At 41.0% G+C, this 13,440-nt stretch overlaps 1 protein-coding gene across 2 annotated transcripts in view; it reads left to right on the forward strand.

The window, feature by feature from the left end:
- The first annotated feature begins 7,125 nt into the window (after nucleotides 1-7,125).
- SFT2D1 (SFT2 domain containing 1) overlaps nucleotides 7,126-13,440 on the forward strand; it is an 87,055-nt gene continuing 80,740 nt past the window's right edge. The window contains exon 1 of one of the 2 annotated variants that reach the window (XM_033937294.1): nucleotides 7,126-7,389. In XM_033937294.1, the coding sequence (XP_033793185.1) occupies nucleotides 7,327-7,389 (63 nt within the window). In that variant the 5' untranslated portion in view covers nucleotides 7,126-7,326. The remainder of the gene's footprint in view (nucleotides 7,390-13,440) is intronic. The other variant, XM_033937293.1, reaches the window with a different exon arrangement.

Genomic DNA, 13,440 nt, shown 5'->3' on the forward strand with positions numbered 1-13,440 from the left:
GACTTTCCTTTCTCTGTGTTTTCTTTGATATAGTTCATTTGTGTTCTCACCACAGGTGTTACAGAGTCAATCTGTAGGGATTACTACCCATTCTTATCCATAATAATGTACAAATAGTTCCATTATTACAGTTTGCTTAGTTTAGTATTTTATGAAGTTGTAGAAATACTTTAAAGCACACTCTGTAGTCTCCCTAATCCTGTTTGTTACGGGCTGGTATACACCCATGTTTTTGGTATGAATAGTTACTCACATTGTTTTGCTGATATATCAATGAGTCCATGTGATGAAAACAATATTGTGTCTATGTCTTTTGATACTGTTGCCACTGCCAAGTTTTGATGTTTAATAACAGCTATGTTCCCCTTCTGTACATCCAATATGGTAGGAGAACACCAGATGGTGTGGTTCAGGATTAAGATAAGTGTGGAGAGGGTTCATTCTAAAGTGAAGGTTCTAGACTTCAACAAACTAACTTTGTGAAATTGGGGATTAACTCAAGGAGTTGTTAGCTAGATGGGAACATCTGGAAGAAGTAGGAAAGCAGGGAGGACAACTGAGAGGAGCTATCTTAAGGGTAACAAACCTTTTTGCATGTCAGATAGAATACTGTTTTTTAACTTTATGAGTGTTATACTTGTTTGATTGCATTACCTTCCTTTTATTATCGGTGTTCTTGTCTATGAGATATTAATTTATGTAAGCCGTTTTGACCTATTGCATTAAGTGGGGTATCAAATGAACTATGCTTTCCTGAACAGGTTTTGTACTGAAAAATAGAAATCCTCTGAATGGCCAAACACTGTTGAACTCACTTTGAGTTATAATTGTACGAAGCTCCTATTCATTTAACCCTTACTTCTGTAATCTTAGTGTTATCAGCCAGACTCTCTGGCTCTTGAACACTTTCTTTAATAGCATGAAGAATAAACACTTACAATTGGTGTTTTCATGGCAGTTCAACTTTGTCACAGAATCTTCTTACTCTACCAGCCCCTCTTATTCAAAAAGGAGCTGGGAATGTGTCTACACCTTGTGGAAATAGCACTGTTCTCCAGTCTTAGATATAAAACTAAGCTATGTTAGATTGTTAGAAATAAAGGATGAAAACTTGGTGGGAGAACAATGCTAAATTCAGGTTTTCATGCGATCAACAAATATGGCAACTGTTCTCTCTCAGACTGAAGAAGGGCGGGCTTAAGCTCTGTGGATGTAGCCTAGCTCTCTGGGAGAAGCAAAGCCCTCTGGGGATTTAAGTCCACAGAGCACACCTCACTTATACATCTTAACATAAACACTTAAATTTGTTCTTATACAAGAAACATTAGAGATATTTGAATCTGAAAAAGTGAAAATTTGCATAAATGCATAAAGCCATATTTTTTGGATGGTCATATCTTCAGCTTTACTTGACTGTAAAAGCTCATACTGCACATCTTGGAAGTACCTCATGGTACATGTCTGCTGGCAAAGTTGTACCCTCAGCTGCCTTACCTACCAGCAGCAGTATGGAGCCAAACTGTGCCAAAAATGTTCATTCGTGAATTTTTTTTGCATACTTTGTTGACCTGTAGAAATGGAAGCACGTTTGCAAAAGATTTCAAACTTGGCACAGAAGCTTGTCCCAAGCTGTTGTACCAAACTGCAAAATTTCAGACTCCTAGGTAGTTTCCTTCTGCCGCAGTGCTTAAGCAAAGTTTGCTTTGATAGAAGAGTGTTTTGGATTACAAGCATGTTTTCCAAACAAATGCTCGTAAACCAAGGTTTTAATGTACTTGAAAGGTATTAATAATAGAACCAAATCTTTTCCAGAGAAGAAAAAATGGTAAAACTAGATATCATAATTTGAGGTTACAGGGAGGAAGACTTAGGAGCAATGTTAGGAAATTCTTCTTCATGGAAAGGGTGGTAGATGCCTGGAATGCCCTCCCGAGGGAAGTGGTGGAGAGGAAAACGGTGATGGAATTCAAAAAAGCATGGGATAAAAATAGAGAATCTACAATTAGAAAATGAAGGATGTAAATTAAAGAACTAAGGCCGGTATTGGACAGACCTGCACAGTTTGTATCCCATATATTGTGATTCAGTGTAGGATGGGCTGGGGTGCGCATCAATGGGAACTCCACTAATATGGAACACGATGATGTTATTGGTTAGGCTTTACGGTAGTTATCCTGCAAACAGCGGGATGGTTGGTTAGGCTGGAGTGAGCTTGGACAGCAACATCAGCATTTGGAACGTATAAGTGATTCATCAAATTTCAAATAAACTTGAAACTTGACAATACCAGACTTTACAGTCTAAAGTCCAGAAATATCAAAGAAGAAACATGTTAATTTAATCATATATTTTTAATGGGTATAACTTATGGGCAGATTGGATGGACCGTTCAGTTCTTTATCTGCTGTCATTTACTATATATGTTACTATGCTACTATGTATTTATTCCAATCACTTTTAATAATACAAAAAATTGGATGTTGTGTAGTTTTGCATTGATTTCACACACAGCATATTAAGTCTCAACATAAAAGTAGGACTAGGAATTGCCTCTCTATTAGAAATAAGAAAAATTTTAGTGTGCCCGGTTTCTCATATGATTGAAGTGATATACTAGAAAATGGACAGTGGATGTATTCCTGTAAGATTTGGAGGAGAGTATTAAAAGACCCTATACACTGGGGCTGTAGCGTGATATGATTAATTTTGCTGGAGCTAAATTATAAATTTATTACCCGAGCCAAGAAATGATTGAATTTTGAATTTCTAACTTGGCTTTTGAGACTGATGATATCTGCCTTCAGACAGTGTTAAGTACACCTATTCAGGGGATGACAAAGAAATGGCCAGATACAGTTCACAATCTTCTCAGACTAATCAACAAAGCAATAGTGTGAAATACCTCTGGTCTGCAAGGACAATACTTGGTATTGAAAATCTAATCAGGCCCTACCTAGCTAGAACTTAAGCCACTCAGACAAAATTTAATCAGATGACATCATCCTCCTAAAAGCTGGAATTGAAATACTACTTAGTGATTGGATGCAATGCCAGAATCAGGGAGGAGACATAGCCCCCAAGTTCCTGCCTAGGGATTGGACAATTGCTCCTGGTGCCTCATTGGACCAAATTTCAATCCACTAACATCCATAAAACCAGAAGATTCATCCATGCTCTCTCTCTCTTCTCTTGGGGATCATCATGGGACATGTACCACAACTTACTGCAACATCACTTCTACATGCCATAGGCCCTCAGCTAATACCATGTGTTCCTGAAAAGCTCTCTTTTCCTCAGACCAGCGCTGGAATCATGTCTCTCTCTCTCTCTTCAGACCATCACTGAAACATGTGACTAGCTGTACCATGCGGTCTCCTCTGCAACTAAAGGTTTTTTCAACCAGCAGGGCCTGCATCATTGTGAGTAACTTCTGAACCCAGCTAAATTAATCATTCTGCTTTAGCAATATCTTGTCTTGTAGCACATTTTCCCTTGTTTAAAGATCCTATATGTAACTGCTCTACCTGCCTGATTTTATAATTCTGCTCTGTAAGGAGGGAGTGGAAAACACAAAAAAGGATCTCATATCTGGCAACTAAAATTCAATGCAAAGAAGTGCAGAGTAATGCATTTGGGGATTAGAAATCAGAAGGAGCCATATGTGCTGGGAGATGAGAGGCTGATATGCATGGATGGGGAGAGGAACCTTGGGGTGATAGAGTCTCTTTGCCTTCAAATCTTCAGACAATGTGACAAGGCAGTGGCTGTTGCCAGGATGCTGGGCTGCATAGAAAGAGGCATAGCTAGTAGAAGAAAGGTATTGATGCCCCTGTACAGATCATTAACCTTACATATAGGTCGCAATCTTTCTTACCTTCTCCTTTAGGCTTAGCCATGATTTCATGATTATGCTTTGTTACCCTCCAGATGTTTTTTCCCTAAATGTTTCTTTATTTTCTTTAAAGATTGCAGTTCATCCCCCCCCTCTCCTTTTGTATCGGTAATTATTTGTACGTATATACTGTATGATTATTTGTATAAAATTGTTTTATTTTTTCTCCTATTTTTAAATTGTCATACGTATTGAAGTACTTGACATTTCGTGTACAACACATTTTTAATAAACTTGAAACTTGATTGACGAGGCCCCACTTGGAGTATTGTGTTCAATTCTGGAGACCGTATCTGGCAAATGATATAAGAAGACTTGAAGCGATCCAGAGGAAGGCGATGAAAATGGTAGGTTTGCGCCAGAAAATGTATGAGAGACTTGAAGCCCTGAATATGTATACCCTAGAGGAGATATGATTCAGATGTTCAAATACTTGAAAGGTATTAACCTAGAACAAAATCTTTTCCAGAGAAAAGAAATTGGTAAAACCAGAGGGAATAATCTGAGGTTGAGGGGTAGACTCAAGAGTAATGTTAGGCAATTCTGTTTTACAGAACGGTTGGATGATGACTGGAATGTGCTCCCAAGGGAGGTGGCGGAGAGGAAAACGGTGACACAGTTAAAAAAAGCATGGGATGAACACAGAGGATCTCTAATCAGAAAATAATGGAATATATTGAAGAATTAAGGCTAGTACTGGACAGACTTGAATGGTCTGTGTCCCTTATATGGTCATTCAGTTTAAGATGGGCTAGGATGGTTTACATGAGCTAGAGTGAGCTTCGACAGAGACTCCAGTAGATGCACAATACTAGGCAGAACTCTGTGTTTCTAGCCCAGAAATATCTAAGAAAAAGAACAATTTAAATTAAATCAAATTATAGAGAATGTATGTTTGGGCAGACTGGATGGACCATTCAGATATTTATCTGCCGTCATTTTCTATGTTACTATATGACAGCAGATAAAAGACCTGTGTAGTCCATCCAACAGTCACATTCATTATCGAGGCAATATTGAACCAACAATCCAGTAGTACTTGCTACTTAAGTTCCCTACATGATGGCTTCCCCGCCCCTGAAATATACAGGACATGTAAGATCCTTTCAATTTTATTCTTCTCTCTCCTGTCTTCAAATACTTCCTCCCCTGTATCTAGAACCCAATTTCCTATGGCAGCACAAAACTAGATTTGACATACAGAAACATAGAAACATAGAAGATGACGGCAGATAAGGGCCATAGCCCATCAGGTCTGCCCACTCTACTGACCCACCCCCAAGCCTACTATCCTAGGGATCCCACTCCTGGTGACAGGTTCCCTTGGCTTAACCCTCTAAGGGATCCCACATGGGCATCCCATTTGCTCTTAAATTCTTGCACGCTGTTTGCCTCGATCACCTGCACCGGGAGCTCGTTCCAAGATCAACCACTCTCTCGGTGAAGAAATATTTCCTGGTGTTGCCATGACATTTCCCACCCCTGAGTTTGAGTGGATGCCCTCTTGTGGCTGAGGGTCCTTTGAGAAAGAGAATCTCTTCTTCCATCTCGATACGGCCGGTAATATACTTAAACGTTTCAATCATGTCTCCTCTCTCCCTACGTTCCTCGAGTACAGCCGCAAATTTTTCAGCCTTTCCTCGTACGATAGATCCTTTAGCTCCGAGACCATCCTGGTGGCCATCCGTTGCACCGACTCTACTCTCAGCACATCTTTTCGGTAGTGTGGCCTCCAGAATTGCACACAGTATTCCAAATGAGGCCTCACCATGGTTCTGTATAATGGCATTATGACTTCAGGCTTCCGGCTGATGAAACTCCTGCGGATGCAACCTAACAACTGTCTTGCCTTAGATGAAGCCTTCTCCACATGATCAGCAGTTGATGATCACTCCCAAGTCTCGTTCTGTTGAAGTTCTAGCTAAGGTCTCACCATTCAAGGTGTAAGTTCTGCACGGATTTCTGCTGCCGAGGTGCATGATCTTGCATTTCTTAGCGTTGAAGCCCAGCTGCCAGGTCGAGGACCAAAGCTCCAACAAATGTAGGTCCTGTGTCATACTATCGGGTGAATTGCCATCTCTCACTATATTGCATAGTTTGGCGTCGTCAGCGAATAACGTTACCTTATCTTGAAGCCCCTGAGTTAGGTCACCTATGAATATGTTGAAAAGGAGCGGGCCCAAGACTGAGCCCTGCGGTACTCCACTGGTCACCTCCGATATTTTAGAGAGGGTACCGTTAACCACCACCCTCTGAAGTCTACCAATCAGCCAGTCATTGACCCATGTAGTTAACTAGTGTTTCTCCCAGCCCCATTGATTTCATCTTGCTCAACAGCCTGCGATGTGGGACACTATCGAAAGCTTTGCTGAAGTCTAGGTATACGACGTCCATGGATTCTCCCAAGTCTAACTGTTTTGTTACCCAGTCAAAGAAGCTGATGAGATTGGATTGGCAGGACCTTTCTGGGGAGGGTGAGATTTTCATGTTTGGTGATGGGCAAGGAAAAGTATAAAGAATGGGGTAAAGGAAAATTCAGAAAGAGATATGGAGAAAGGGGGGATTTGGAATGGGAAAAGGGTGATAAACACAGATAGGAAAAGAGAAGAGAAATCAAAGAATAAAAATAAAGGAGACAGAAGGTCAATTATGGGAAACTAGGAGCAGAACTGAAGCCAAGGGAGGGAAAGACACCTCCCTAACCCCGTTGAACCCCCCCCCCCCAAAAAAAAAACCCCAAACCTACAAAAGCATTCTATTTCCTAACTTTATTTTCCCCTTCCAATACACCTTTTACCCACCTTATTCCCAATCCTTCATTTCCTTATGCTAGCTCCGAGACCTTTCGTCTCCTTGAGGCACACAAGAGATGTCACCCCACCTCAGTAAAAATATGGAATACAAAGTTTAGGAAATTACTTTTTAGTTTTATTACACAATAAATTTACTTTATTTCAAATGCTACATTATTCGAATTTTATGTCTAAATATCAAAAAGTCGGCTACGAAAGAATATAAACCCAGAGTTAAGAAAACAGATTCTTCCTATCTCTTTACGCCAATATCCTTAGAAAACCCCAGTCTGGCCAACACAGAACGAGCTCACAGGCGAGGAAACCTAGATTTAGAGTTTTCATGCTTTTAAGAGAACCTAAATGAAAGGATTAAATCTTGAATAGCCACCAACACTACGATAAGCGCGTGCCGAACACGTCACATCCGGTCACGAGATTCTCTCGCTGTTGCTTTTCTAACAATACTGGGACAAACTTTCTGTGCCGGACTTCCGCTCTGCGCGGTGGAGCGAGATTTCCTGTTTAAAGTTTCACTCGGTGGCAGCTGAGAAAACAGTCTACCGTTAAGAGAGGAGGGGACGGGCGAGAGTGCCTACGCAGCTCATTTGGTGGTAGCAGGCTGTGGGCGCGGTGCGCACCATGGACAAGCTTCGGAGGGTGCTAAGCGGTCATGAGGACGAGGAGCAGGGGCTGACAGCTCAGGTACTACCAGCCGCCACGCGCATCTGTCTTTCGCCTCGCGCTTGCGTGCTGCGGTCACCCGGTTGCAGCAGCCGGGGTAGGAGGGAGGATGCTTTTATAGCACGAGCCTGCACTTAGTTAGCTAGTGCTTTCCTCCGGGTCTGCTTCTTTTGGGAGATAGCGTGTTTTCTAGTTGAAGATGTAGAAACCAAAAAAATCGGAGAGCACATGATATTCTTTTCTAACGTCTTTGACTATACAGTATGTATGTATATATATATATATATATATATATATGTTTTTGAACGGCCCTCGTATATATATATATATATATATATGTTTTTGAACGGCCCTCGTATATATGTATGTATGTATATATATATATATATATATATATATATATATATATATAAGAGGGCTGTTCAAAAACGTATCAGACCTTTATTCATAAAAGATACTCGTATTCAGATACAACAATCTTATACTAAACTCCTTCAAAGCAGTCCCCTTGAGCTGCCACACACTTCTTCCAACGATTCTGCCACTGTCAGAAGCAGCGCTGGAACTTCTCTTTTGAGATTGCTTGCAACTGGTCCGTTGCATTCTGCATGATGTCTTCTCTTGATTGACATCTGGTCTCTTTCAGGGGCATTTTCACCTTGGGAAAAAGCCAGAAGTCACACGGAGCCATGTTGGGAGAGTAGGGAGCCTGAGGAATCACAGGTGTGTTGTGTTTGACAAGGAAGCTCCATATCAAATGTGAAGAATGGGCAGGTGTGTTATCGTGATGGAGCTGCCAATTGCCTGCTGCCCAAAGGTCGGGGCGTTTGTGTCTCAAAGCATTACGAAGGTGACACAAAACCTCTTGGTAGCACCCCTTGGTAATGGTGGTGCCATGTGGTGCATACTCGTGATGAACCACGCCACTGGAATCAAAGAAGACAATCAGCATGACTTTGACATTGCTGCGGACCTGCCTTGCTTTTTTTAGCCTCGGGGATATTGAATGCTTCCATTATGATGACATCAACTTGGTTTCTGGGTCATACCCATAAACCCATGATTCATCGGCAGTGATCACTGTGCTGAGGAAGTTGGGATCACAGTCTCCAGCATGTCCTGTGCGATCTCGGAGTTGTTTCTGCTCGATCGTTAGCAGCTTTGGCATGAACTTCGCTGAAATTCTCCTGAAGCTTAAATCCTCAGTCAAAATGGAATGAACGGATCCAACGTTGATGCTCGCCTCGTCTACAAGTTCTCTGATCGTGATTCAACGATCATGCATTACCAGAGTCCTCACTTGGTCAATGACGATCTGATTTCTGGATGTTTAAGGCCTAACAGAACATGCTTCACTCTCCACTGATGTGCGGCCATCTCTGAAGCAGTTGTACTACTCCTTTACCTATGTGGTGCCCATTGGTTCGTCCCTGAAGGCCTGTTGAATCTTGCGGATTGTTTCCACTTGGGAATCGCCAAGCTTTACACAAAATTTAATGCAGTAGTAGTGTTCAGCTTTTTCTGTCATTTTATCAAAAACAAAAATTGGATTTCGCTCACTTACACTTCCTCACTCGGCAGTCTGTCGGCGACTGACAGCTTCTGTAGGTGGGAAAAAAAATTCAAGTATGCGCATTAGGGTGCACATCTTGTTTACGCATGAAAAATTAAGGTCTGATACTTTTTGAACGGTCCTCGTATGCATTACAATATTATAACCTTTTGCTCTTATCTGATTTGAACAAAAGGGCCCATGCTTTGAAAGCTTGTCCAAAAAAGTATTATGTTAGGAAGACAAGGAATATCTTTGACTTGGAATACAATAAAATACTTGTATTCTGCTGCAAACCTTAAGGTTCTGTGCAGATAACAATAAAAAGGATTTAATAGTAGCCAGTTCCAGCGAAGTACAATAAAATGGTTCTTAACATTTTGTTTAAAAATGTACCGCCTTAAATTATGTGTTTTGTGTTACCCAAACATTCGCTTGGTTTGGATAAGTATTATTAAACAGGTGCAGTAGTAGCTGCATGTTGTAAGTTAATAGGACTGTTAAGTACGTTTTGAACTGAGTGGCCCAGTGGTTAGAACAGTGTATATTTCTTATTTTTGACTGGGAGAGTGGCAATCAAGGAGGAGGCAGTGTGAAAGGTTTCTTTAACGGTTAACCACTGTGTCTGAGTTTCAATGCTCATAAGCTGTAGTTTCTTCTATATAGAAGTGCCAGAACATTTGTGTGGCATCTTTATGGTGTTAAAGATATTCCTCTTCAGAAATTAGAGGAGTTAACTGGAATTTCTCTCCTTCATAATTCCAATTAATATTTTCAGGAGTGCTACAGATAAAAATAATTTTGTACAGAAGAAAAACAGTTCAAGTATGACTATTGTGTGCACCTATCCATATAGTTTCTGATACTCATCTATTGTATCTGAAAACTATGGATGGAAAATGTATTTCAAGTACTGTAACTGCGATAATATCTTAAATTGGCATCTGTGAGAGAACCTTCTTGTGACAGGCAGGTAATTTAGTGAAAGACTGAATTTTTGCTTTGTACATGGAAATATACAGATTTCTAGTAATAGTAAATGTTGGCAGATAAAGACCTGCATGGTCCATCCATTCTGCCCAATAAGGTGGTCAGAGTTGTATCTGGCACTCTGCACAGGTTCCACTTCTTATTTGTGCAAGAGAGAAAAAAAAAGTCCTCGGACTAGGATTTATTTATATACCACTTATATCCTAAGGTACTTTATCATATTTACCTATCTGTCCTGGTGGGCTCAAACTCTATTAGTGTATCTGGGGCAATGAGGGGATTAAGTGACTTGCCCAGGTCACAAGGAGCAGCGAGGGATTTGAACCCACAACCTTGGTGTGTTAAGGCTGAGTAACTCTAACTACTGCGCCACAAAGGAGAGGTGCTGCTTCTAGGTGACTTCAGTCTACTGGAAATTATCTGGAGCTTACCAGGTACAGCATCAGCTAAGTGCGGAGAAGTCCTAGTAATCTTACAAGGAACATTCCTTAGGCAACTAGTGGAGGATCTCAATAGGAGAAACTAGACTAGTTGTACTACTAACCAAAGGGCATGCTGCCACTGGACACAGTCAAGGAAAATTTAGTACGAGTATGTAGTGATATAGTCACAATCCTCCACATAATTTCGATTGAATTCCTCACTTTTAGCCACAGGAAATTGGAGGACTATGAATATATCACTACATACTCGTATTAAATTTTCCTTGACTGTGTCCAGTGACAGCATGCCCATTGGTTAGTAGTACAACTAGTCTAGTTTCTCCTATTGAGATCCTCCACTAGTTGCCTAAGGAATGTTCCTTGTAAGATTTCTAGGACTTCTCCATGCCTAGCTCACGATGCCCCTGTACATTTGCGTCTTTTGCACATGTTGGCATGTACATTTTACTATGCTAAAACAGTAAGTATTGTGTATGTACTCAAGTATAAACTGAGGTAAATTTTCCCCCTCAAGAAGAAGAAAAACTGTTAACTTGAATATAAACAAGCATTTCTTCCTCCACACCCCCTCCCTCAACTGCTGCAGTTACCACCATTTCTTCTTCCATAACCCCCCCCCCCACACACACACACAGTTACCAATATTTTACTGATAGTTCCTTCCTGCCTTCCTTTGGCTAATGCAGATAAAGTAAGTTTTGGGCAGGGTCAATGCAGGGCCTTAAGCTCAAGGCCCTGCACCAACCTTGCACTGGCCTAATGCATAATTTACTCCCCCCTCCCTTTTTTTTTTTTTTTTTACAAAATCATAGTTCAGTTTTTAGTTCCAGCTGTGGCGGTAACAGCTTCACTGTGGTCAACACTAAAAACCGCACTATAGTTTTGTAAATTGGGGGGGGGGGGAATTTGTAAGCAACTGCCAATAAAATGAATAAAATGCTGGTAACTGCAAGGAAGGAAGAAATGGCAGTAGCCATGGTGGCAGGAGGTGGAGCATAGAGTCAAATATAAACAGAGACCTCCATATTTGGGCCTTTTTTTTTTTGGCCTAAATTTTACTTTATATTTGAGTACATATGGTAGTTCAGGGGTAGTATCTTGAGGTTGGGGGGTAAGAACACTAGTCAGTCCTGAGTTTGTTGCATTACATACAGGTTTATTTCCATTTGATATACCACTATATGAAAATTCCAACATAGCATTTACGATAACTAGATGATAATGACTGAGAGAAAAGATGAGAAACAAAGAACGAGGAAAAAGTTGCAATTTTCTCTCTTCCTTTTTTTTTTTTTTAATGTAGAGTGTAAGTGATGCTGAAATTACGTTGTATCCCCAGACCTTCGGCTGGTTCTTTCCCTCTTTTGTGTGGTAGTACCAAAGACCTATCTATCATCCTTGGTCATAAAAAAACATTGTAAATAGCAAGTTCAGTTAAACAGAAATGTTATCTGTTACCAGTGTAGGGCTGTTTGTATTGGTGGGAGTTTTTACAGGCTGTAGATCATTATCTTGACAGGCACAGTCAGATGTTTTGGGATGATACTCAGAGGCAGTGTAGTTGAGAACAGGGAATGAGGAGCCCAGCAAATGCCTCACGGGCTCTTTACTTGCTTTTCTGTATGTGTCTGAGAAACCTGGGCAGTTGGTTTTGGTAAATTAGCTTATACTTGAAGGCATTCTGTCATAAAATTCATAATTGACCTAGACTTTCATTATGTGTCTGGCCATTCCTCCTTAATCAGTTATTTTGCTCACACCTTTTTTACTAGTAGCTCAAAGTAAGTTAAAGTACAGTGGCTTTTTTCTCCCAGAGGGAGGTCTCCTTTTACTAAGCTGCGTTAAGCGCAAATGCATGCCTAACACAGCTAATAATGGCATCTTGTGAGATGCACTCAGGTGTCCAGTGGTAACTTCAAAATAGTCGCTTATGTTTATTAAGAACTTTATATACTGCATAACAGCCCAAAAGGATCTAAATGCTTACTAACCACACACTAAAAAATGTTTCTATTTTTGAAGGGGGGCACCTCAGGGGCAGAGAGTAGGCATTCCTGTTCTAACCAGTTAGTGTAGGGATACTGCATGAGACCTTACACCTGCAAAATACATGGAAACGAGGGTGATAATACTCACGTGGATTAAAAACTGGTTGGTGGATAGGAAACAGAGAGTGGGGGTGAATGGAAATACTGGACTGGAAAAGTGTCACGAGTGGAGTGCCGCAGGGTTCAGTGCTCGGGTATGTGCTCTTCAACATATTTATAAACGACTTAGAAATTGGCACGATGATTAAATTGGCACGGTGATTAAATTTGCGGACGATACAAAATGATTCAGAGTAATGAGGACAAGGAAGGATTGCGAAGACCTACAAAGAGACATAAATACGCTCGAGGAATGGGCCGTACAACGAGAGGCTAGAGAAACTGGGCCTCTTCTCCCTTGAGAAGACTGAGGGGGGACATGATCAAAACATTCAAGATATTGAAGGGAATTGACTTAGTTGAGAAAGAGAGAGACTGTTCACCCTCTCCAAGGTGAAGAGAACGAGAGGGCACTTGCTAAAGTTAGAAGGTAAAAAATTCCGTACAAACGTAAGGAAGTTCTTCTTCACCCAGAGAGTGATAGAAATCTGGAACACTTTTCCAGAGGCTGTTATAGGGGAAAGCATCCTTCAGGGATTCAAGACAAGGTTGGATAAGTTCCTACTGGAACAGAACATACGCAAGTAAGACTAGACTCAAATAGGGCACTGGCCTTTGACTTAAGGGCCGCAGTGTGAGCGGACTGCTGGGCACGATGGACCACTGGTCTGACCCAACAGCGGCAATTCTTATGTGGTAATAAAAATTTTAAAAATGGTTGCATGCTTATGAAACATAGAGTCAGAGCCCAGTTGATAAATTAAGACTCTAGGAGTTAATGCCAGGGGCCCAGAAATAAAAGTGATCTTGGGCAAAGCACTGACCGAAACCAGCGACCAGCACTCTTTGGGGCCCAGCACCGGAACATACAGAGCACTGCTCCGATCCATAGGAAAAATCTGATAAAAAACCAATGGTGCCCATGGCCCAGCCGATAGAT

Source organism: Geotrypetes seraphini, chromosome 3 (genome assembly GCF_902459505.1).
Source record: "Geotrypetes seraphini chromosome 3, aGeoSer1.1, whole genome shotgun sequence".
In the NCBI taxonomy this organism is placed as follows: Eukaryota; Metazoa; Chordata; class Amphibia; order Gymnophiona; family Dermophiidae; genus Geotrypetes; species Geotrypetes seraphini.